Raw genomic sequence first — 25,391 nt, forward strand, 5'->3', positions numbered from 1 at the left:
TGACAGCCCGTACGGTGGCCCGGTGGGGTCAGTCCGCCCGGTGGCGGCTCCTCACCTGACGGGTGACTGAGGTGCGCTGCGCCCATCAGCGACACCCGCCCGACGGAGGCAGCGGCGGGGCAGCAGGAGGGACGGGCAGGGTAAGGCCGGGCACATTGCGCTGTGTGTGGGTGAGTGCGTCTGCGGGGCCTGCACGGAGCTCCGCGCTGTGTCCTCCAACGTTTCCGGTAGGTTTCTGTTACGGACAAGGGGCCGCGCTCCGTGCTGCCGTGTGGGCTGTGCGCGATGATCGCACTGAGGGGGGTAACGGACCGCAGGAGTTTGGCGCCTGTTGGGTTCAGCTGCACCTTGTCAGTTGTCAGAGCCACGGAACGACTGTGAGAGCGGCTGGGCTCTGTAAATGTACGGCTTAAAATCCTCGTTATGACTTGTTAACATCTTCTGAAGCCTGATGCCCGTTACAGAAGGCAGTGTGACCGGTTACGTTCCTGCTGGGCCCCGTTTGTTCTGCTGACGAAATCGCACTGTTTTCTCTTGTGGGGAGCGAAAAATAGGTTAAGAATTGAAATCAGTGTTGGGAAGTGGGTAAGAGCAGGAGGATACTGAGGTGCTGTGTGCATTGCCCAGCAATTACAGCTCAGCTGAACCCGCAGAATCACAGAATGACCCGGGTTGGAAGGGACCTCAAGGATCATGTAGTTCCAACCCCCCTGCCTGGCAGGGCCACCAAACATACACCTTTACTAGATCAGGTTGCCCAGGGCCCCGTCCAACCTGGCCTTGAACACCTCCAAGGACGGGGCATCCACAACCTCCCTGGGCAGCCTGTTCCAGGGCCTAACCACTCTCCTAGTGAAGAACTTCCCCCTAACATCCAACCTAAATCTTCCCTCCCAGAAACCCACCCAGCACTGTTTGGTTTATAAATAGCGTACAGAATGGCTGTTCTGATGCTGTCATTTTTTGCTGGAAGGCAGCAGTCATGCTGACTTGCAGACAAATCAATCCCAAACTTCAGGGGAGCTGCACTGTGCAATAATAGCGCTGCAATGTAGTGATGGTTGATGGCAAATATCAGAGCTGTGCTGGTGCTTTGGAATAAGGAAGCAAACAAGCTGTGGAACATCTGTAGTCAGGTGATGTGAGGCAGCTGTTCTGTGTGCTGCCTCCAATAGATGGAATGGGGGCTTTAAGGTCTTAAAATTGAGTTCTTTGTGCTCAGCTTTTTAAGGCACATGCACAGCAACAGATGTAGCCCTGCTGTCAAAAATAGCAAAAGAATGTAGCTGTAATTGGCTAGAAATGCCCTTTTGCCGGAATAGATTGCTTCATTTAGGGAACCACTTCAAGCAGTACCAATAAAAGATTTCTTGCTGGAATAAGCTGTTTCCCATAGATGGTTTTCCCATAATAACTGTATTTGCATATTGTGTGTGTGCATATATGTATACAAATAAATATCCCTATTAACTCTAACTGTAGAAGTAACCAGTGTCTTGGTCTGAGCTGTGCTACAGCTGAGGCTCCCAGCTGTTGGCTGGGTGAGGTTTCTCACAAGTGAGGCTTCTTGCAGTTCACTGTTTCTGCTGGGAGCTGCTCTGCTGTCTCACTCAAACTGTGTCTCCAGGGTTTCTTTTTTAACCCAAGCTACAGCCGCTGTCTCTATCACAGCCACTGATGAGGTCCCTCAGTCACTGCCCCCGGTGAAGATGTTCTGTCAGCCATTTGGGTTCCCTTTCTAGCCCATAGATTCCACCAGTGATCCCTTTCCTGCTGCTCTGCCCACGTAGCTCTAGGATTTCTTTTTCTCTCAGACTTAAACCAGCCGTTCCCACCTCTCAACCAGACTCACCAAACAAGCAGTTACCTTGGTCTGCACCTTCATTATGGCTTTCCAGTGGCTGCCCTATTAATTATTTCATCACAGCCCAGTTTCTAGGAAATTCCTCCACTGCTTCCTTTGAAATTCCCTTCCTTTTCTAAGAAAGCGTAGGCATAAAAGGGTCTGCCAATACTTTTAAGAGTATCTCAGCTATTGTTCTCACTTAGTGTCTGCTCTGCAGAAGAAAGACTCCGAAGTGAAGTTTTTACAGGATTGTTTGTGATGGGGAATGGCTTATGAACGTGTTTGGTTTTCAAGCATGTTTTCAAGACTGGACAGATTGTTGTAAAGGAGCTTTATCCCAGAAAATAAAGTGAGGTCTGGATGAGTGACAGCAAACACAAGGCAGCTGCACAGGTCAATGCTGCTTTGATTTCTATACTCCTCCGTGCAGCTTCATGAGGCTTTGTCTGCTTTCTCAAATACTGGCACTCTGGATCTGTGTGAATCCAGGTTGATGTTTTGATTTCTTACCAATCCTGAAGATGTACCCAGTGTTTCTTTTCCTTTCCTACCAGCCAATGAAGAAAAAGTGATTTAAAAAAATGAAACCAAAGCCGCCCTAGAAATTCTACACATAACGTGCAACTCTGTTTGAGGATCCCTGGCGTAGCTTCGAGGGTTACATACAGCTTCACTTTGTTCTCTCACTGCTTTCCACACTCGGCTCCTTGTGATTGAACTTCCACAGATGTTGTCAGATGGTTTATTTCATTACATTTGCTCCCTGAGGGTCTTCTAACACTTGCCTAGTAATCATGGTGGAGATGTCCCTTTCGTTGTTTCTCATTGCTTTTGTATATTGTTGTTACAGCTCGTGGTCTCCTTCTGCCAGAATGAGTGGGGCTGCGTTCCCGTCACCGGCTGCCGAGATGGCAGAAATCAATCGCCTTCAGTATGAGATGGAGTACACTGAAGGAATCAGTCAGCGCATGAGGGTCCCAGAGAAACTCAAAGTGGCTCCTCAGAATGCTGACCTTGAGAAGAGCATCCCAGAGGGATTTCCAAATGCCACTGTAACTATGCAGGTCCCAGAGCGGATTGTAGTGGCAGGTACGTCTGCGTCTCAATATGGTAAAGACAAGCCTAAATTTAAATCCTCCATATTTCTGGAAGGGCAGGAATGTATATTTAAAGAAAAACTTATAAATGCTTTCCAGTTTTCAAACAGTTGTTGCTCATTGACTTAGGCCTAGAGAGTACCTCAAACTTAGAAGATGCTTCATGAAGAGTTCTGGTTTAACTTGTATTAGAAATAGCTAACAAATGAAACTTGCTTTCTATTAACAACTGATGTTCTTGCAGGCGATAGTGAAAACATTCCACTTTCCAGACCTCCAGACCTTGACCTCCTTCAGTCTACTCCATTCAAACCACTGGCATTGAAAACTCCTCCCCGTGTTATTTCTCTCAGTGATCGACCACTAGATTTTTTGGACTTAGAAAAACCTCCACAACAGACCCCTCAAAATGAAGAGGCAAGTACTTGTTTTGCTTTTTACCTGGTTGAGAATCTTTTCTTCTAAAGCAAAATGAAATAAACAGAGATTTCTCAGTTGTAGTGCAGATCTATCTGGTGCAAGCTAAGTTAGGAAAATACAAAATGTTTTTGTAAGCACTTTAAGTTCTAACTGTGACCTTTAAGTTCTATAACTGACAAAATGTCTACAGGCTTTAATTTGCAGTTTTGTTATTGGAACATGTAGTGAGATGCTTTAGACATGTAACTGAAAGACTCTGACAGGTGATATAATACCTAGAATTAGTGGGTTTTAACAAAAGTCTAAAACCATACTTTATAGAAGCATGTGACTGTGGCATGCTGATGGGTGATGTGTAATTGACATCTTACATCTGGAAAATACTAGTGAAGTTGTGTAAGCTGTAGACTTGCTCATACCTGTGGCATCGTGTTGTATGGATAGATAACAAAGGGATGGCAGTGAGTCTCCACAACTTTTCTTCGTGACAGAGGTGCTCTGGCCTTATCATCTTCGTGGCCCTCCTCTGGACTGCTTCAACAGCTCTGGTTTGCCTTTGAGGACTGAACTAACTTAACTCTCCAGTGCTAAGCTTTTAAATCTCTCCTGGACTTTCCTGTCCTTTACCTCCCTCTTGCTCCCCCTCTTGTGCAGGTTCGTTCAGTGGGAAGACTGAAGAGAGAACGTTCCATGAGTGAAAATGCCACTCGACAGAATGGCCAGCTGGCCAGAAATGATTCCATGTGAGTAAAGCAGTGGGGTACAGGGACACAGCTACAGCTTTACTATATAGTTCTTGTGTTCTTTATCTCCTCGTGTCTATTTATTTTTACTAAGTATTGTTTTTTATGTGCTGCAGTAAGTATATAATTCACTAGAACACTAGAAAGCCAGCATTTTTGTTCATTTCTATGCTTTTGGTTCAGTGAGGGTTTTTCTTGGAGTTCAGAGGCAGGAGTGTTTGTGGGCACACAGTTGTTTCACGAGTTATTGTGAATTGCTGCATTAGGAGATTTTTTTTCAGTTTCTGAACTGGTGTAAGGTTTTTTTCCTGAATTTTTGGGTTATTTGCTCAAAGAAACTGAGTTGTCTGCATGAAAGTGTTCCCCGTTACTGCTGTTGATACTACATAATGTTTTTAATAGACAAAGGAATGTGGTTATTTTTCATGAATATGAGAGTAAGTCATTTTTCATTGGTGTTTGTATACTGCGTGGATTGGGATCTGTGAGTGTGCAGCATCTTTTGGGACAAAAATGGCAAGTAGCATTTAGAACTGGGAACTTCATTTACTGATACCATCAGAGGCAGCAGTCCTTATGGTACTTTCTAAAGACATGCACGGCTATATATTCCGATTAGATACAACAGTCATTTGATTACTCAAAGTATATTCTGAGCAATGGCACCCTTCCACTTGGCAATAACTTTTTTTTGCACTGTAACACTTAATCTTCCAGGATATGTGTGTATTGATCAAAACAATTCCTAATATAGCTACCATAAGAAGTGTTGCTTTAATGAAAGGATCTAAGATGTGAGACCTCCCAATGGCATTCATCTTATATCGGACAAATGAAGACTCAGTAGCACAGTTACTAAACCTCTTTAAATTTGGTTTAGAAAATAAGCACATGACCCACTTAAGGTCTACTTAGTGTAAGAAAGAAAAAAAATAAAGATTAAGTAAATTGTGTCCTAGAAATGCCTGCTCTCTTGTATTTACAGCAGCGGTACTAAGAGGTATAGAGGTACTCTATATACTGCATATCTACCTGTGAGTTAACTCGTCTAAAATTGGTGAAATGTATTCAGATGCCTATTCCAGGAATTACTGTTTTCCTTCTCTTCCTCCAGATCTTTGTGGAAATTCTGCTGCTTATCTTCCGTATCTTAATCAGGCTTTTATACAAGCTCATAGATTTCACATATCTAGGTACTCAACTCTACTGAATTTTAAGTTCATTGGGCTGGCAAAATCCAATTCACACCTATAAGCTCCTGATCAGCTCAGTCTCCAGTTGTTTTAGCAGCCTACTAAGTGTCCAAGTTCCCTTTGACATTGGTCATCCAGTTAAATGACATTGGTCATCCAGTTAAAATATGTTGGACTGGATATGCTAGAACTTCGTCACAGGAATGGCCTTCAAATGCCTGTCTGATAGTTGGCATTCAATGCATGCAGGAATAGATTGATGGTCTTCATGTGGTGGAAGCTGCTTGTAAAAAAGTTTAGCACTATTATGTTCCCAGCCCTGCTTTTTCAATCCTTGTTGGAGGAAAAACTGATGGTGCAGGAGTTTTTGCAATTTCTTGAAATCATTTTATCCTTGCTCCCAACATTTGTTTGCTCTCCCTCTTTAGAGAGGGCTGTGTCTGCCTAGCCAGCAACCTGAAAAACCAGCAAAAGCAGCTCTGGATGTATCTTGTCCCTGTGAGATTCCTCATGTCTGAATTTCTTCAATCTAGAAATTTAAAATTTGCAGAACTCACCTGTGTGCTTTACTCTATGTAGAATTACTGGTTTAAAACTGTTATTTGCCATCATAATTGCTTAATCTATTAGCAGACCTTCCAAGAGGCTTGGCAGTGCGATATGAACCTGATATCCTATACATTTAAGAGGGATGTGATGAATGAACTAATTAACTGCTATTTTGCGCAGCTCAGTTTATCATACGCAAGAGCCAGGAAATTGTGACACACCTGGAGATGAGTTTTCCTGTCCTGATGCTTGTGTTAGCACTTGCATAATGTTAAATCCAGGTTCTTTTAGTAAGTTTTTCCAGCCTTCTGGAAAAATTAAATAAACTTGTATTTTTTTTTCTTATCCTCTCAAGTACTTATGACAGAAGTTATGCTGGGCCTAGTGTAGAGATCATCTGTTCTGGTATCACTGAGATTCCTAGGAATTGCTGCATTTTCTGCCATCATTGCTGCTTTTGATTCAGTGAGGTCCAGAAAAAGAAATCGCTTTCAAAATGCTGTGGCATTCATAGCAATTCTGAGTCTGTCATTTCTGCCTCTTTTAGCTCATGTCAGTCTGCAGGTGGAGAATGCAACTACAGACCTGGCTTATGCCAGTGTTCTATCAAAGCATATTGTGACAATACTGTGTTCAAGGTGAAATTTGGCTTTTCTGCATTTGTGTGAGCCATGCCTTTTGCACCCAGTACAAAAGGCTTGGTATCTCTTGACTCTTCTCCTTATCATTTAGGCCTATAGGGCGTATACTGCAAACCACAAAAGAAAAATGTGAGCTTTGTGGAAAAAGTAGTGACTCTGTGAACAAAACCAATACGATAACGTTCTATTTTCACTGTGGTAGCCACTTAGAGATGCTGCTGATGTGGATGTGGAATGCAAGCAAACAAACCTGCTTGATATTAATTATGCTACCTCAGATGGTGCTGATTATCACATGGCTTGTAGATTGTTATTTCTTTTAGAGATTCCTTGGAAATGTGATTAATTTCTTCTGAATTTCATTCCCTTATTGATAATACATCATTTAAATAGAGAAATCATACTAAAAATCCATTCTTTGCACTACAGAAAACTTAAGTCTATTTCTGTTATGTCTCATCTTTCTTAAACATTTAATTTTGCTACCTCCTATAAATATTTTTCCACCGTTGTACAAATACACAAGAAAATAGCTGTTCTTCAAGTTCTTGTCTGCAGTGTTGGCTGCTAGTTTTACCTTTGCTCTAATTATTACAGTGGTACAATGCAGCTTCATCAAAACTGGCTCAACTTTTAAGTTGATTTCATGTTTAGGTAGTTCTGCAATAAGTGTTACAACAAAGACCAGCACCTTATTTCCATGGGGTTTTTTTGGAGTTCACATCTTCATAGGAAACACAGTCCCATCTTTTACATCCAGTTTGAAATTACATCAAAGATTTAATTCTCATAAAAGTTGTTCTTTTCTTTTGTCTATTTTCCCGACAGACAGACTGCTCAGTGCTGTTCCCAGTGAAAAGGCACATCAGACACTGTTGTGTAAGAACTTTATCTACTTAGGAGGGAGTATAATACTCAAGTTTTAATCTGCAGCAGTATTGTCTGTAGACAAAATATTCAGATGTGCTGTGCAAAATTCCAGCTCCTGACCTACGAAAGTGACAAGATGTTCTAGAACAGACTGAGTCAAAGGAGTTGGCTGTGCTCCTTGCCTCTGTGTTCTCTGTATGATACAGATAACGTTTTTTTTCCCCTCTTGTTTCTTGGTTTCTTTCTTTTTTTTCCCCCCTCTCACTTGTCATCCACCTGCATGCATTTCCAACCATTTGTTAGGAGTTTGTTTGAGGCAGTAATTCTCAAATGCTCAAAAACCCTGAGTCTAACAAGTGGGCATCTCCCTGTACGTTAACCTTCTATCTATTTAGCAATATTAACAGCTCTTTGAATGGTACTTTAATAAAAGGATGCTTACTTAAGAGATTACAATTATTATTCAAGGTGGCACAGATCAGATACTGTCCCAAGAAATAAAATGCCATGGTTCCAGTCACATCTTTCGACTAAGGATTGCACGTAAGCCAACATGTTACCTGGTATATGGAAATCAGGAGTGTGTTTAATTATGTCGCTCTCTGCAGTACTAATTTTCAGACTAAGCATCTGTAATTTAGAATATAAAATTGAAACAGCCTTTGCTACACTGAATATGTGGGTTTTATTTCTGTTGCATGCTTTCTTTCCCAAATCACTTACCTGGATGAGAAATGCAGAGAGGAAGAAGTGGTGGCAGAAGGAAGGGCAGAGCTTCAACTAACAATTGATTTATTAAAAAAGCTAAAAAACTTTAGTTTTGTTCTTTGGTTGTGATTATCTGGAGAATGAAGCTTTTTCTTGTCCATTGCTGATCAGTGTTGAATGCAAAGGTTCCACTGTGAATCAGAAGTAAACAAACCACTGACATTGGATCAAAACGAGTAGAGCATGAGCATGTGATTTTGTTCTTTCTTCTGCTCCTGCCTTTTCCTTTGAACTCTCTAAGGAGATGCACTTTTCTATTTCATAGCTTGAGAAATGCTGTTCTTCATGCAAGTTACGGGGTAGAAGGTTGTGGTACGCGTATCTTTAATGATAGTACAGTCTGTGGCTGAATCTAAACTAACTTCTAATTTAATTCTATTTACCCTTATTTGATATTCCTAGACCTAAGAGAAACATAATCTGTGTATATCTCACGCTTTTTGAGAGGGCTTTGGGGGTGTTACTGGGAAAGTGGGCTGTTACTGAACTCCTTCATAGTAATTTCTGTACTTAACGACTCTTCGGTTATGGGCCAAATCCTGAAATTTACTGGTGTTTTTAACCAGAAAGTGCTGAAACAATGAATTGTCTGGGACTTAATGGGAAAACTGTTCAGAAATTTTAAATGAAATTGTGTGGAAGATGAAGAACATTTCTCTACCAATTTAAGAGATAAGGATATAGCTACAATTTCTGATAAGTAGTCTTGTTAAGTGTAAGTGTTAGAGAGTTATTTTTGTGTCATGTTTGTTGGTTTGTGTATCAGATGTTTACTTAATTACACTGCTTCTCTGTGGTCTCTGATGTAGTCCAAGGGACTACTGCATGCTTATAGATGAGTAATCCTGAAACAGGAGCACAGAGGACGAATTCAGCTTCATCATTGAGCCCCCACCTCCCATATTCCCTGACTCTGAGATCTGAGCCCTTTATTTAATTATTGCCATTTTCAGTCAGAAAGGAAGAAAGATCTCTCCTAAACCGTGGACTTCAGAAGGATAACAAAATTAGCAGTAATCCTTATGGAGAAAATGTGAATAATTTAATGTAGCTGTGCAGTTCATTTCATGTCTGGGGGGAAATATATTCAAGTTAAGAAATTAATTTTTCTCTAGTTAAAAGTACTTTGGAATGAAGTAACCTCTTGAAGCTGCCTATAAGCCAATGAGCACAGAGTAGCTCAGTGAATTAGGAACTACCTACTTCTGCAGTCTTCTTTTTCCCTTTCCCTTTACTGTACACTTTCTACATGTGACTTCTAGAGAATTATGTGTAGTTTTGGTTTTGTAGTTTATTGTTTGTCATTTTTCAGTCTCTACGTAATACTTTGCAAATAACATTTCTAGGTTATTTACGGTAACAGTATTCTGGACAATGTGAATTCTACTATATTTTACGGTTTGCCACATGTTTATATGCTGTTACTTTTTTAAAGCTCTCATTCTGAGATGATGAACAAGGAAAATTACCCTTAATATTAAGTCATTTTATGACCTCAAGCCTTGAGCTCTTTTTCTCTTTCCTTCAAGCTGGTAAATCTGTACAGGAATAGAAAATCTCATGATTTTACTTCAGTGGCAGAATTTCCCCGCTTCAAGTGATTTATTTATTTTTTCTACTGTCTGTTGGGATTTCCCGTGCAATTGAAGAAATAAATTTCTCACTGTGACCACTACTGTTGGTGGCAAAATAGAAGATTCCATCATAAATATGAAAGAGAAATTAATTCTACAACTCATAGAGAAAATAAAATACAGAAAGAGAAATGTTTATTGTTGTTTCATAACTTTTGACTTCACTTACTCTGCAGCAATGTGATGAGGTACTTGCACATTAGGTAGCAAATAATGACTGGTATCAGTCTCTGCTGTCTTTGCATGTCTCCAGAAACCTGAGATGGCTTTAACTGTTCTGTGGTTGAAGTGACATCTGTGTAACATGCTTTGAGTCTCTTTTCAATTGAATTTTCTTTCTTACTTTTGTAATCTTGCTGCCGCACAGTCACAAAGCAGCACTATTCAAAACAGAGCATTAAAGGGATGTGACCCACATAGAAATTATCTGCATTCAGACCCGCTTCCAATTGTACTTTGATTAATTTCATAAAAATGCCAACAAAAGTAGAAAGATTGGTTTTCTAACTCTGGTAATGCTGCCACTTCTATTTTGCATCAACAGGTCGAGGTGTGTTGAAATGAGAATGTTAATCTTGGAATAGAAACTATCCCAAGATTTAAAGGGTACAGTGACTCACACTTTGTCTTGCATTTATGTGTTAATATAAATCAGAAAGTTAATAAAAGTGACTTCCTCTTTAAAAACTCACTTAATTAAGAATCCCCAATTAAAATGAAAGAAAACCTTGATGTTTGAAGGGCAGTGTGGATAATGTCAGGTTGAACTTGAAGAAAAATGACTTAATCAAATGCTGTTTATCAAAATTTGCTTCTGCCTGGTAAGGATAAGGTTTGTATAATGCTTTAAACCAAAATGCTCATCCTTGCATTGCAATCCCCTGTATTTTTTGTAAGAGTCTTGTTTGTTTCATCATGGCCAAAAACTCAGATTGTGTAACTTGTCCCTGGGTTCTGCATTCTGTGCTGGAAGGATAGCGATGGCCTTTAAACATTGTTTGTGTGCAAATCAAAATGCTGCCTTGATCTTTAGTCACAACATGGAGAAAAAATTCTGTTAGGGCATCTCTGAGGTTCTCCTTGCTGAGAAAATTTGTGCTTTTAAAAATACTTTCTCATTGGCGTCAGTGAGGACTTGACTGCTGATTTCGGCAGGCACAGAATTGGCTGAGTGAGGGCTTTCTAAAACTATCCAGTGTAATTCATCAGATCTGTATATGTGCGTATAGTTCACAGTCACTTACACCTGGGATTTGGGGATGCCGCCTTATAATGCTTGGAGGAAGGTAAACTGAAAGCGAGCGCTAAACACTTTGAAATGGGTTCTATCTGAAAAGTTTTGTTGTTTTTTAATTAAAAATCTGACTACAGTATTTCTCTCTTCATTTACTATGCTTATATGAACAGTGTGACACCATCAGTGCAACAGGCTCGTGTCTGTCCTCCCAGTATGTTGCCTGAAGACGGAACTAATCTTTACTCTGCTCGTGGCATTTTATCGTTTATCCAGTCTTCCACACGTAGGGCTTACCAGCAGGTCTTGGATGTGCTGGATGAAAATCGCAGGTGATTGGTTGTCACTGATTCTGCCAGCTTCTGCTGCTTCCATTTTTATTTTCTCCTTTTAGTGGAGTGTGGTTTATGTTGACATAATAATGAGATGAAATGATTTGCTTTTGCTTTCCTTTGCGTTCACTATTCACAAGCAATATTTGATTGTCCAAAATTCACATTTCAAAATGCTTCAGGTTATTGAAATGCAGCGTTAAAATTTCCTTCCAAACAAAAACAGTAGGAGCTAATCTGTGACTGGTTGGGATTTCTAAGTTGTTGGGTTTTTTTTTCTTCAATTAATGCTTGACCTTGAACCTGCAAATTTATTAACCTTATCTACTACTTTTCTATTGGTGAGTAATGGTGCAAATCAATAAGATTGGGTTGATGTCGCCATAAATCATTTAAACAAATGTACAGCGACTGGATTGGTTACTGTGCAGGGTACTGGTTGCAGATGCTGCTTTTGATAATGTGCTGAGACTTCAGGCCCTGTCAGTTTATATAATGAATACTTATCTCTGGCTGGTCCATGACTTATGGTGACCACTTCACTGGATCTTGTGAGAACTTGGGGGAAATTTCCAGCTTTCCAAATTGGCACCTCCTGTAGCTCACCACATTCAATGACAGGGCAGTACATCGGAATTCTTCTGTCTGAAAGTAACAGCACTGTGTATTGTGCTGAAAGTCCTTGTTAAAACATGGACTGAAATTCTGGCCCTTCCCCCAGTCTGCAAAGGAGCTAAAAAGATTTACCCTGCCTTCCATTAGGCACGTTCTTGCCCACATTTCCTTGGGTTTTGCATATATGTGCACACATTAATATGTACACTTGTAATTTCAGTCATCAAAATAATTCTACAGTTCTAAATGCTTCTTAATCTGCATTACTCCTGGCTTGGCCTTCTGAAAAGAAACAGAAAACTGGTGTTACACGCCTGTCAAGCAATATTACCCCAAAACTGAATTTATCAGTAAGGTAAAAGTGTATTCTTCATGGTTGGTGGTTTAGATACCCACCGTTACTCTACAGCCAGCGTAGGAATGTGAAATTTGGATGATTCACTTGCATGGTTGTAAAATGTTTTTCATTTTAAACTGTTTCAAACTGCAGCCTGTTCTTTTGCTCTGTGTGATGTGTTCTATCTCAAAGCCTTAACTGTTTTAAACTTTATGCTAGTTATGAGAAGAGAGCTTTTAAAATGAACAAGGTCTGACTCATGCTATTCACTGAATTACTTTTCACTTATTTCATGGCTTGCTTTCCTTTTTACAAAATGTTTTCAAAATTATCTTAGCATCCACTGAAACTGCTAATGGTAGGTGCTGATTACACTGCTGCAGCTCATGAATTGTGCCTAGTTTGGTTGGCATTGCTCGCATGATAGATTCTTCAGATGGGCAACGATATAATGATCACTGTTTACGCTGTCTGTTTACTTCTGCACTTCCTTCAGCTTGGACAAGGACAATAGGTCAGTTTTGCTTTCCAGTTCTAACCCTTTCTCCATTTCTATGGGACTAAAAACTAGTCTATTAAGGCTTACATGCTGCAGGCAACCAAAAAACTGCATTTAAGGATATTTTAGTAATATCTTAAATAAATCACAGGGGGGAAAAGAATTCAATCAGATTTTAAAATAATTGTACTTTATCTGAGCTATTCTTTACCTCTTGAACCAATGACTTCACTGTTTAGAAAGTATAGAAATTCATTGCTATCTCCTTTTGTTTAGATTAGTGCTTTCTAAAACACCTCTATCCTCATTAAGTGCTGGACTTCACCCATGTAGTCATTTCCTGAAGTGTTACGAGATCACATTTTATGTTGAGGAATTTGAGGAAGTTAACTGCAATCTTCGTGATAGAAATAACATAGGGTGCAAGTTAAGGTTGTACAAGTCCTTACATGTGAGTATGGATGAGAGTAATGTAGTTCAGAAGCTGCAGATATGAAGTAGCCTTGCTTTGTTAAGTAATCACTCGTAGCACTGAGGTGAGCAGGGAAAGCAGTTTTTCCTACTCACTGATGCCTCAGTGCACAAATCCTTTCTGCACTTCAGAAGCTGAGCTTCTTGCCCAGTTCATTCACTTCTACATCACGTCCATAAAGTCCTAGTGCCGATTCTTACGGCTGCTCTGAGATTTCCAGAGAAGTTTCAGAGTACAGAGAGAAGTCAGCATAGCTGCTGCCCCCAATGAACAAACAATTGCTGGCCTCAGTCACGTGCACACACAGGTGACGTAAGCTGGACCAGGTACCTAGATTATCAATCTCTTGTTTTCCTGTCAGACCATTTGATTGCATCATTACTGTGGTATTTCCATTGCATGCTCTACTCTAGTGGAAGAAGATAGACCAGATTCGTTTGGTTATTGCATTATTACGTGTTTTACCACCGTTATTAAAGTACCTTACTGTGCATTCCCTTTGTGTTTTAGGCTGCCATTGTATTCGCAGTGAAGTAGTTAAGTGCTGAACATACCAACATTATGGCTGCTTCTGATCACTTTTTAATGTTTAGGTTGGAACTGCCAAAAGCAGCCAGAGGACTGAAAGATTGAGGTTTAGGGTTTTGAGGGTTTTTTGTTTGTTTATTAAACCTTAAGTTTACCACAAGCTGCCACAGAGGCTTAGAGTACAGAGAGCATTTGGGAGCCGATGGTTTCATTACACAACATCCAAATGTTGCTGGCCTGCATTAGGTAGCGTGGGAGATGAGTGCGGGATACTGGCAAGCTGCTGTTGGCGTATTTGTTCATTACAGTCGACTTTTGTTCACAGAGAAATTCTGTGACCTGTTCTACAACTGCTTTATGCTGAATTTCTTATATTTTCTCCAAGCATTTAGTGATAGCATCTGTCCAGCAAGACTTGAGACTAACTGAATTATTTCTCCCATTAAGAAACAGGAATACCATTCTTTGAGAACTTGAGGAAGAATATTCTTTAATTATGGGTGTTGGGATTGGGAGCTTCTGTTCTATAAGGTGCATCACACTGGCTTTCACTTGTGTGCCTTTCATTTTTCCCTTGCAAGACTTCATTTTTAGTTTTATGTTATACATAGCAAAGTGCTCCGATTGCAGAAGATCTGTTTAGAGTAGGACCTCATCCCAGTACTGTGTACAGGGCAGCTGTTTGCTAAGGCTTCCTAGACCCTCAGTCTTTTAATTTAAGCAAGTGGTTGTGATGCTTTTGTGCAGCACTTGGTCATTTTCAGGCCAGGCCACGGTGTTCTCCCAGCCACCTCAGCACCAGGCTTCTGATTCCCACCCATCACAGCTGTAAAGATCTTCACCCCTAGGTTCTCTTCCCCTATTGCTAATTTTAGAGGGTGGTATATATGTGGGTTGAGTGCACAGTACAAATACCTGCTGCTGGCACTGGGAAAATGGAAGAAATCGTTCAACAGCTTGAAATGCTTTTTGCAGTTTGTTACACAGCATAGGTGTGGAACTGCCTCGTTACCAGAGGTACTGAAATTCCTGCTGTCACTGGCATCAGAACTTACTGCTGATGTTCGTGTCTTCTGTAAATTGGGACACGCCAACTTCTTCCTGACAAAGAGGTGCTTCTATAGTTCTAACAGCTTAGAAAGCTGTAACCTTTTCTTGCCCTGTGCCTAGAAATGAAAGGAAATAAACTTGAAAGAGCAACAATGAAAGGGATACTCATACCATCTATTTGATGCTCTTAGTCACTTCTTACTGCCTCTCCTTTGTAGCTGCATATGGTCCTTTAGCCTGTAGCCCTTGTTGTCTGATTTATGTTTAGCTTAGATGAAGAAAGAAAAGCCTGAAACCCCTCTTTCCTTAGAGGGAGGAGAGAGTGATTAAAAAGGCTTTTATAGACCTGGAAGGCGTCTCATCTGAGGAGATGCTGAGGGCTCTCGGTTTATCTAGTTTGGAGGAAAGGAGACCAAGAGGCGACTGCATTGCTTAGCATAGAGAGGGAGGTGCTGAGATCCTTCTGGGAACTGAGGACAGGATGTGTGGAATGGCACAAAGCTGCACCTGGGGAGGTTCAGTCTGAACATTAGGAAAACTGCTTTACCATGAGGGTGGTCAAACAAAGGAACAGGTTTTCCTATGGAGGCGGTTAGTGCCCCGTGCCTGTCAGTCTTCAGGAGGCTTTTGGGCAGTGCTCTCAATGGTTTGTTATGCATTTCTTGGTTAGCCATGAAGCGATCAGGCTCATCAGCTGATCAGGCAGTTGGACTGGACGATCTTTGCAGTCCCTTCCAACTGGCATGTTCTGTTCTGTATGTGTATAGATGCTTCTTTTCCTGGGGCTTTGTTTTTTTTTTGGAGAGTGTTTTTAAAAAATACGAGGTCTCCCACAGTGTTATTCTTATAAGGCTGATAACTCCTCCCAAATCTATATTTCCAACAATTCATCTTCCACAAATGAAGCTTTCTCATCCAAAATTTACCTACATACACTTAGTGTTAATTAAATAGAATAAAATAAATAGACATTGCGTAGAAATATATAAGTGGAAATATTGTGATGTTCCTTTGTTCTGTGTGTTTTACCTCTTATCTCTGTTTGTCATTTCCCGTTTCTGTCTCTTGTTTTCTATCTGCAAAAAACTGCTGTAGGCCAGTGTTACGTGGTGGGTCAGCTGCTACCACTTCCTCTAACCCTCATCATGACAACACCAGGTAAAGATTTTGTTGTTCCTGTCAGTCACAGTCCGCTAGTTCAGTGGATCATGATGCTCCTTCATATCCCCCCTCACATCTTGAGGTACTTTAGGCCCTTATTTTTTACCATCCAAGATACTTGGTGTAGTAGATATAACAGCGCTGCAGGGGAGGATTTAAAATGACATGAGCATTATGCTTGCAGTGCCTCCTGTTTAATAGTGGTTGAGTTTCATATTGTTACTGCTGAGAAGTTGGCCTTGCATAATGTTATGTTTTTTCCAGGCATTCTTAGTAACGTGCCTATGAGTGTTAGTGGCAGCTGGAAGTGTTTCTACAGCCATTATGTTGGCAGACTGACATCACTGCAGCAGAACTGGATGTAAATTTGAGGTCACAGTCAGGATTAAGGAAATTCCACATTACTTGTTCCCATTTCACACTACGTTTTTCTGTTTTCATCAAAGTGAAGATAAGATTTATGCTTGATTAAACACTGGGTTCACACAAGTGATTCTTCAGCTCTAATTTGGGAATTGATATCTTAAGGGTCGCTCACTGGTGTAATGCTCCAGGGCTTGTTTGGAAATGGGCAGAATAGCAGTGATATACTGTGAACCTGTATTAAGTTCTTGTGACTGGAGGGACGTGCCCATATAATTTAAATGATGAGCCCTTCTCTCTTTTCCCAAGAGCTGGTGGCAGACAACTCCACCATGCTATGGGTTGAGATTGCCCTTTATTTTTTTCCCCACATCACTAAGGGAATGAAAACACAGCTTCAGTCTATTTAATTCTGCCTACACTGAAAGAACTGTAAGTAGTAAACAGCAGAAATTTTAGTGAAGTGAGTATTTTGTCTCCTTATGGTAAGAAATTATTAATGGCCCCTCCCTGTGTGTCCTTCAAACCTCCAACAACACTGATCAAAACCAAATCAAGTTTCTACCGTTTATACATTGTTGGTCGAGGATCTCAATGTTATTTAAGTCCAAACTAATGCAATTGTTATTTAGAAACAGCGACTCTTATTTAAAAGCAATATATTACTGAAAAGTGGGGCACAGAAACATTGAGAAATGGCATGTTAATGGTGTTAGAGGGGGTGGAGGATTATATATGAGCTGAGGGCACTAAAAGTGATAGTAGAACACATGATGCAAAAGAAGTATCTGCATTTAAGTGCATTCTGCAAGTTTAAGGAGTTCTACTTGAATTCAAATGTTAGTCAGAGTTAACCATTAACTCTGTCATTAAATGCCGAATGTTCTTTAAGGTGTATTTTGTTCTGCATTTGGTAGCTTTGACGTGTACTTTTGTTCAGCATTTGAAACTGTTGTCAGCATTTGTTTGTATGTCCTAATGAGAAAGCAAGGGGAGCTAATATTGGAAACTAAGACTTCAAGATAGAGACAAACTTAGCAGTACATACAGCATAAAAAACTTCTTTTACCTGTTGATTGTTGGAAAGGAAGCTGGTTAAGAAGTAGCATTTGGATGATCAAAACACATTATATAGCCTTTCTGCCCACTCCCAACTGTTAGAAAATGTGTATATTGAAATAACTTATCCTGGAGTTAGAATAAAGCTTTATCTGAAATGTTACGCCAAGAAAACTGAGGTGTTTTGAGAACAACCTTCTTTCTGAAGTGTGTTGAGTTCAGCAAGCAGTGACAGCACTTGTCTCTGTCCTTCACCTAAAGTATTAAGGTTATTGTGACTGAGATCACTGATCTCAGTAGGTAGAATATTTGAATAGATACTGAGCACAAGAACCCAGTTCATTCCAAATCTTCATTTGGTCAGTTCAGATCTATTGCAGATCTCTTGCACCTGTCATCTTGTAGCTCAGGCAGTTTTCAGCATTCACTAAGCAGTGGAATAAAGAGAAATGGTGTTCTGAGACCAAACGATGCTAAGTGTGTCTGTGTGGAGAAATCCCATAAATACTTAGATGTGGAGAACAGTGCACTCAGATTTAGTCAGTCACCCACTCCATATATCTTCATGCTTGATTCAGTCATGTTCCTACTGCAAGTACATAACTCAGTAAAAGCTAAAGTGTCTGAGAGTTCTTCTGCCTATTGCCACCAAAAATACATCCACTAGAATGTTCATGAAATGCAATGATTGCTGAACTTTGTATGGATGAGACAGCTAATGGATCCCTTTAACCTGATAGGTACGGCCTTTCCAACATGGATACCACGCTTGAGGGAACACCAGATGACATGACTGTTGTAGATGCTGCTTCCTTAAGAAGACAGGTATGTAAAGCGTAACAGTTGATAATATTAAGGAAAAGCTGTAGTGGTAAAATGGGAGAGCAGGTTGTCTGTTGTAATATAGTGGTATGGCTGCAAAGGTAACCATACAGCAGGTGTGGTGAGGTCTGCTGCCTGTACCCCTGCCACACTGCCTGCACAAACCTCTACTGGTCTGGAGGTCTGGAGAGTCCAGCTCCATTTCTGCTCCTACTCAACAGGGGCAGCAAGGTCTGATCCTTAGTAATTGAAGATGGAAAGTTACATAAACAGGAGTTTAAAATCCATCAAGCACAACGCTAATTCTTAATTAAGCTTCTTGAAAGTGTGGCAACTTTATTAAAACTATTAAAAGTGTTTGTTTGTTTTTAGATTGTCAAACTTAATCGGCGTCTCCAGCTTCTGGAAGAAGAAAACAAAGAGCGTGCTAAGAGGGAGATGATCATGTATTCAATTACTGTAGCTTTCTGGCTGCTCAATAGCTGGCTTTGGTTTCGGCGCTAGGCACAGCTCTGAGAGATTTAGTAGATCAAAATACCAACAAAATTTGCAAAACTCTTTGTTTCTGTTTCTGAATTGTAATGCTGTTTTATAATTCATACACTGGAAACCTCCACCACAGAAAAAGGCTGTAGAAACTGCGGTGTTAAAGGGACACCTCATTGTTCAGTTACGCTGTATTTAATAGATTTGCATTGTGAATACTCGCAGTATCCTCCTTTGCATGCTTCAATGTAAATACGGATCAGCTGATTTTGAACTGAAGCTTTGTGCAATGTAAGGAGTGTCCGACAGGAATAAAGGCTGGATTTTTGTTGTGGTTAGGAGGGAAAACCCGATCAAATTGGGTTTGGAAGAAACATCAACACAATGGAATAAAAACAAGGTTTTATTGATCTGTTGTTAGTGCACATCACGGCACTGCTGGTTCTCCTTCAGTCTCACTTGTATCAGAGCTGTGCCATGCTCAAGGAGTGAGTCCTGTTTCATGAGTATGTTCCTAGTTTAAGGCTGTTCAGGTCAGACAATAAAAGGTCTTTGCCAACATGCAGACTGTCCAGAGGTGTGTAACATGTTTGTTTCTTTTCATTTTAGCTTTCATTTTGCAGATGTTTTTTCTATAAAATAGATTTTTAAGTGAGTCGGGCTGTAATCAAAAGATGATGGTGTACGAGAGCCCACTGCAGTGTATTTAATAAAACAAATAATTTAAAGATGTGTTTAAGATTATTTTAATTAACTGTGAGGGTTTGTCTGAATTGGAAGCCTGAGAAGTAAGAGCAGCAGCAGGCGGACAGCTGAGCCTGATGTGGGGCTGCCTGGCCTGGTGTGCAGTGGAACTGCGCTGTGAAGCCCATCCGGACGGACGGACGGACGGACCGGTTACTCCGTCGCTTCCTGTGCGCTCCGTACCGCTCCCACTCGGAGCGTTTCCGTCCGGGGGACGCGTTATCGGACGGACCTTCCCTTCCCTTCCCGGCCCGCCGCGATGTCGGCCGTGCTGCTGCTGCTTCGGGGCTCACGGCGGCTGCTGCCCGCGGCCGGGACGGGGCGGGTCGCTCCGGGCTCCGCGCCGCGCCGCGACAAGAAGCGTTGGGTCCGCGCTTACCTGGAGATGCAGCGGCTGCGGGAGGCGCCGCGCCGGCGGTGAGAGCCGCAGGGAGGGCGGGGGACGCTCGCGATGCCGGAGCCGCCTCGTTCTGACCGCGTTTCCTTTCGCCCGCAGCTCGGAGCGGCCCGGCTGGGATTACCACGCCGAGATCCAGGCGTTCGGACACCGCCTGCAGGAGAACTTCTCGTTGGAGCTCCTCAAAACCGCCTTCGTGAATTCCTGTTACATTAAAAGCGAGGAGGCGAAGCGCCGGGATCTCGGCGTGGATAAAGACGCCGTCGCCCTCAACCTCCGAGACAACGCGGAGCTGTCGGCCCGAGGGATGGAGTTCGCCCGTTCGTACCTGACGCGGAGCTTCGAGGCCGCCCATCCCCGCCTGCCCGCCCCGGGGGTGGCGGCTCTCGTGTCCTTCCTGACCGGGCAGCAGCTCGTGTCCTACGTGGCGCACAACCTGGCGCTGCACGACCTGGTGCTGTGCGAGGAGTTCCCTGCACCGCCGGCCGTGCTGCACAACACGTTCTTCGCGGTGGTGGGAGCTTTGCTGGGCAGCAGCGGGACTGAGAGAGCCGGGCTCTTCGTCAGGGTGCGCCGGCCTTTGTGGTGTTCTCTGCTGATAGCAATAAGGGATGGTGTCAGTGCGGGGGGGAAGGGCGAAGTTATAGGAAGAAAGGCAAAAAGTGTGTCTTGCTCTGTTCCTTAGTGACCAGAGCCAGAGAGCTTGTTCGGTTCTTGCCCCAGAACAAAAAGGCTCAGGCTGCTCAGGTACATTAAGCCGTGCACTCCTATAACAGCAATGCCTTCCTATTTGCTATTGCTCATTAAGGAGCAGTGTTTCCCTCCACGTTTTATGCTACCTGTCAAACAATGAAGTGGTCCCATGTCAGATTACATATGCCTTCAATTTAAAAAAAAATTGCATGCTTTCATTTTAATTTCATATCAAACACACTGAGTTCATAAGTTCTGCACTCAGGAGCGCAAAGATCCAAAGATCTTTTCATACTGGAACACTCGGTTAAACTGCAGCATAACAGGGTAGTTTGGACAGCTGTTGTCCTTTTCACTTACTGCTATGTTGGAATGGAGAAGTTATTAGCTAAAATGTCATTTGTGATACAAGGTGGGGTCTGTAAGAGCAAGCAGCAGTTACCAGACAAGACAGTGTTCAGAACAGGTGTAAATCACATGGGACTGTGTGGGACTTTCAGCTTCTGGCAGGACCCTGCAGCACGCAGCCTCTGTTGGGTGTCCCTACAATCAGTGCTGAGTTGCTCACCTCGCACTCAGAGCTGCCCACAGCACTGTGAGCCCATCAGGCAGGTGCTGCGCCTTCAAGAGGAGCAGGTTGTCTTGGTGTGCACACTGAGCAGCTCAGCCAGCAGAGCTCAGCAGCACCGACACCTCCCAGTCCTGCTCAGCCATGCCGTAGTGCTGAGGCAGTTTGGTTATTCCTTCCAGTTATCTGCTGTCAGGTGCATTAATGACTGTTCACAGGCAGTAGCAGTTAGAGCTGTTGTTCCCGTTGACCTTAACTTCTAAATATTTTTCTATTTAGGATTTTTTAATTCCCCAACTGATTGGAAAAGACCTGTTTGAGATCTGGGAGGTTGTAAATCCTATGGGTTTGCTGGTGGAAGAGTTGGCCAAGAGAAATATCGCTGCTCCAGAACCAAGAATTACCAGGCAGCTGGGGGTCAGCACGGTTCTGCCACTGTACTTCATTGGGCTGTACTGGTTAGTATGGTATTAATGTAAATGGACTCGAGTTTCCATTGCTGAATATCCAATAGCTCCTCTTTGCAAGAACAAAACAGCAGAAATGTGTGCGCTGGTGCCTGTATGTAGAAATTACCTGCAGTGTTGATAAACTGGGGGGAAACGCATTTAGCAGCACTGACCCACGGTGTACAGCAGTGCTCAGGATTCTGATGAAAACGTTGTGTTTGCTTTTGTCCCAGTGATAAGAAGCTCATAGCTGAAGGGCCCGGGGAAACGCTGCTGGCTGCAGAGGAAGAAGCTGCTCGCGTGGCGCTGCGGAAGCTCTATGGGTACACTGAGAACAGGAGGCCGTGGGATTACTCGAAACCTAAAGAAGGATGGACAGCTGAAAAGGCCATCAGCAGCAACTAGATAACACAGACTGTTTCCAGTTTCTCTCAAGAATGAACAGCTTCTATGCTGAACTCAGACACCTTCAGGAGAGCAAAGTTCAGTTTGGTTTTCTGATGTCAAGTTCTTGGAATTTTCAAATTAAATATGGTTATAAGACAAATAAATTCTCTTTCTTATGTATAATGTTTAATGTTCAGGCATTGTCCTCAACAGGGGAAGTTCCTTTATCTTCCTGAATGGATGTATTTTGGCCGAGAAGTGTAATGACAGGAGAAGGTTCTTAATGACGTTTAATAGCGTGTTCAGAATCTATAGAAAAAAGTGTCTTGTGTGCTTCCTTGGGACTGGTTCTGAGGGTGCTGGTAATAAGGTGAGTGGAACTTAACGTGCAGCGTTGGTCTGTGAGTTGTGTCTGGATCCATTTGTCCTTGGCCTGGTGAAAACATAGAACGTGATGTCAGTGGGATTGATGCTGGTGGTCTGGTTTAAGAAAGCAAATGGCACTTAGCAGCTCTGACTGCTCCGGTGCAACCTTGTCTTCTATTTTTTTTCCTGTACACATTGGTTTCTGTTACTGAATACTCTCTGCAAAGCAGTGTTGTTCATGTTGAAGTCTGTAACAAGGAAAACAAGGATTACGAGGGCTTGTGCTGAAAGAAATGAGAACGTCTCTGTCTGCTTTTCCACTGTCTCCAGGAGCTTCATTCTTCACTGCTCTTTCAGACATTCATCTGACGCAGTGATGTGTCTGAGGCATTGGATTCAGTGAGATCTCTGTGGGCTTTAGTTGCACCCTCTGTAGCTCTCTTAATGGCTTTCAATGACTTCAGTTACACTTAGGTACCTCTGTAACGTACCTCTGTAATGTTCCTGACTGAGCCCTCAAAGGAGAAAGTGACAGTGATGAAGGGAAGGAGTGTTTCTACCTTATCCCATTGCAGGCAGTGGTTTTATTTTGCATCCATGTGAAGGATGTGTGGCAGGGAATGGCCCCAGTCTGAGGCTGTGGCTGCTGAGCAGCTCAGTGGTGCATTGCAGGTGGTGTTTTCTGCTGCCCTGTGAATAAGGATGAGATCTGGCTCTGTTCTACTTGACTGAAACATTTTAATGAGTAGATTCAAGAGAGAAAGCTAAAAACTAACTAAAAACACCCAACTGATCACTATTCATGTGTGACTGTCATGTTTGTTACAACATACATCCTAAGCACATATAAAATGCTTCTGTGGGTAGACAGCAGCAAAACTTTTCGTCTGGCTTCTGGCATAGTAAACAAAATGGGTGAAAGCCTGAATATAAAGGAGTGCAGAAAGATCCATCACATGTAAAATACACCTAAAATTGCTTGTGTTAAGTTAAAAATTCCATCTAGGTAATCTGTTGTCACTTACGTAAGCGTAGCCAATAAGGTCACTGTATTCCAGGGGAATAAGAGCTGAAGCTGAAATAATTTTTGCTATTTTTAGTTTTCAGATTAGGTGTTTCTTTTACCTTTACCTATTTTAAAAGGACAGTCGTGATTTTTATTTATTTATTTATTGCACATTCAAAGTTCGATCTTAATTATTATTATATTTGATAGCTCTAATAATTACTATTTGAAATGCCTCTATTTCAAGAGAAAGTAAAAAAAAGCAGTGTGTTGGCAGTTCACCTTAAAAGAAAATTCAATATCTGCTTACTGTGGTCTCATAGTTTGGAATATGAGAATAAATGCTAGGAGAGGTGGATTGCTGCTTGCTGTGCTGGAAGGAAACTGCTTCGTGTGAGAGAAATGAGTGTATTGTGTTGTGTACATATGGAATGTTCTGAGCTCGGAGGGAAAAGTACTTTGGGGACAGGGAAAAAGGATTGGTTTCTATGAAGGTCTGAGTGGAAACTAAGGAGTTTTGTAGGTAAAGGTGACCTATTTTCAAGGTTCTCGTGGTCAGAAATGTGTTTGTTGTGGTATCTTTGCTTTACTTTCTGGCACCTCAGTGTGCATTACTACCTCAGTGATGTTAAATGATTAAAGCTGCTTCATTCTGTAAATCTAACCAAAAATAAGCAGGGAAAACTGCAGCTTTTCTTCTGCTAGAGACTATGGGATGGCCCGGCAGCTTTCTGGTCTGCAAAGTACTTTTCAGGCTGCTTGTCCTGAGTACAAGTGCACTGACATCCCAGTGACTGTTCTTTCCTCAGAGAAGGCAGCGTATCAAGCAGCACGCCAGTAACTGCCTGATGGAAAAGAATCAGTTTGTTTTGCAACCCGCTGAACAACTCATTGTACAGGTAGTTGTTGCAGTTTATATTCATAAACTGACAGCAGATGGAAAAAGGTATTTTCTCTGGCATTGATGGAGTTTTGTAATAGGCTGACATGATCTCAAGTGTCAGCCAACCTCCATTATGTTTTCCTGTGTGCTACATTTGATCTGATGCAGATATTTCTTCCTGTAATTGCATTTATCCTCCCTTTAACTCGTCCAAATTGTATCTCATAACCATAACTGTTAACTGGAAGTAAACCGGAACACAGAAGTTGTTCAGCTGTAATATAAAATAGCCACGTGTGTTCTAACAATTGCATCCTGACAGCAGTACAGATCTATCTGCTAAACCTTTCCTTTCTTCCTCACACTCCGGGTACCTCGTTGCTTTCAGCTGCAGCTTCCTCTGGTTGCAGTTACCTGAAGTTTTCCTATAATTTTCTGGAAATAAAAAAAGTCCAGAAACAATTGCTTGCATTTTAATTGTTGCTGTAACTGAAAGGCAGGAGATTAAAATACGACCACTTTACAGGTACCTCCCTGTTAATTTGGGGTTTGAAGTTGTCACTGGGAAGTTACAGCATTACTGACATTTCTAATACCGAGCTCTCTTACTTCTTACAATAAAGCACACATTTAGATAAGCTGCTCTGGCATTCGGGTGCTATAAAAAGCCATCAAGAAATCAAAACATCAAAAGATGTGTTCTCATTCTTTGGGAGGGAGGGTGATGCCGTGCAGAGGTGATGGAGATACTTTTCCCTGTCCTTTAATAAGTTTTGTGGTAAACATTAAATGGGCTCAGAACTATTTTGTTGCTCATCTAAAATACACTTGGCTTTGAAGTTTAACATTAAGAGATGCCTTTACTGTAGAGAAACAGGCATCCAAGGACATGCTGTTTTTTATCTTTTCAAAATGATTCCACTGATCCAATGGCACCAGTTCCATGTGTTTGCCTTTTCAGCTTGCCTAAGAAATCGTGGGTAAGTTAGGAGAATGAAACCATCCCTAGTTGGTCGGTCAGCAGCCAGCTGCTGTGGTGGACAGGTGCAGATTGGGAACAGAATCACAGCACTGAGGGCTGTTGGTGCTTCTTAAATCATGGTGAGGCAGCAGCTTCATGTTCAGGTATGGCATGTGAACTGTACAGGTATGGTACGGCTCTGAGGGACATCATCAAGA

At 41.9% G+C, this 25,391-nt stretch overlaps 2 protein-coding genes across 19 annotated transcripts; both read left to right on the forward strand.

The window, feature by feature from the left end:
• Positions 1 to 30: 30 nt before the first annotated feature.
• MFF (mitochondrial fission factor) lies at positions 31 to 19,447 on the forward strand. 18 transcript variants are annotated; one of them, XM_015871377.2, is made up of 10 exons: positions 31 to 227; positions 2,697 to 2,935; positions 3,188 to 3,360; positions 4,018 to 4,106; positions 7,828 to 7,902; positions 11,169 to 11,327; positions 12,776 to 12,793; positions 15,924 to 15,986; positions 18,152 to 18,236; positions 18,606 to 19,447. In XM_015871377.2, the coding sequence occupies exons 2-10, from the start codon at positions 2,719 to 2,721 to the stop codon at positions 18,735 to 18,737; spliced, it is 1,011 nt and encodes a 336-aa protein (XP_015726863.2). In that variant the 5' UTR covers positions 31 to 227; positions 2,697 to 2,718; the 3' UTR covers positions 18,738 to 19,447. The 18 variants fall into 18 exon arrangements, with proteins under 18 accessions (XP_015726863.2, XP_015726861.2, XP_015726865.2 ...); XM_015871375.2 differs by having other exon boundaries at positions 31 to 140; XM_085512891.1 differs by lacking the exon at positions 31 to 227 and adding an exon at positions 2,564 to 2,586.
• Positions 19,448 to 19,691: 244 nt separating this feature from the next.
• Positions 19,692 to 22,121, forward strand: MRPL44 (mitochondrial ribosomal protein L44). The gene is made up of 4 exons (XM_015871388.3): positions 19,692 to 19,880; positions 19,960 to 20,428; positions 21,401 to 21,579; positions 21,804 to 22,121. The coding sequence occupies exons 1-4, from the start codon at positions 19,723 to 19,725 to the stop codon at positions 21,973 to 21,975; spliced, it is 978 nt and encodes a 325-aa protein (XP_015726874.2). The 5' UTR covers positions 19,692 to 19,722; the 3' UTR covers positions 21,976 to 22,121.
• The last annotated feature ends 3,270 nt before the right edge of the window (positions 22,122 to 25,391 follow it).

Source organism: Coturnix japonica, chromosome 12 (genome assembly GCF_054131305.1).
Source record: "Coturnix japonica strain WE chromosome 12, WE-NBRP24, whole genome shotgun sequence".
Classification (NCBI taxonomy): Eukaryota; Metazoa; Chordata; class Aves; order Galliformes; family Phasianidae; genus Coturnix; species Coturnix japonica.

What these genes read in the sequence shown, in the direction of transcription:
- MFF (XM_015871377.2), top strand. Translation starts at nt 2,719, where the DNA reads ATGAGTGGGGCTGCGTTCCCGTCACCGGCTGCCGAGATGGCAGAAATC. An exon ending in AGACCCCTCAAAATGAAGAG is followed by an intron (nt 3,361 to 4,017) that starts GCAAGTACTTGT and finishes CCTCTTGTGCAG; the next exon opens with GTTCGTTCAGTGGGAAGACT. An exon ending in CTGCTTCCTTAAGAAGACAG is followed by an intron (nt 18,237 to 18,605) that starts GTATGTAAAGCG and finishes GTTTGTTTTTAG; the next exon opens with ATTGTCAAACTTAATCGGCG.
- MRPL44 (XM_015871388.3), top strand. Translation starts at nt 19,723, where the DNA reads ATGTCGGCCGTGCTGCTGCTGCTTCGGGGCTCACGGCGGCTGCTGCCC. An exon ending in CGGGAGGCGCCGCGCCGGCG is followed by an intron (nt 19,881 to 19,959) that starts GTGAGAGCCGCA and finishes TTTCGCCCGCAG; the next exon opens with CTCGGAGCGGCCCGGCTGGG. An exon ending in GAGCCGGGCTCTTCGTCAGG is followed by an intron (nt 20,429 to 21,400) that starts GTGCGCCGGCCT and finishes TTTTCTATTTAG; the next exon opens with GATTTTTTAATTCCCCAACT.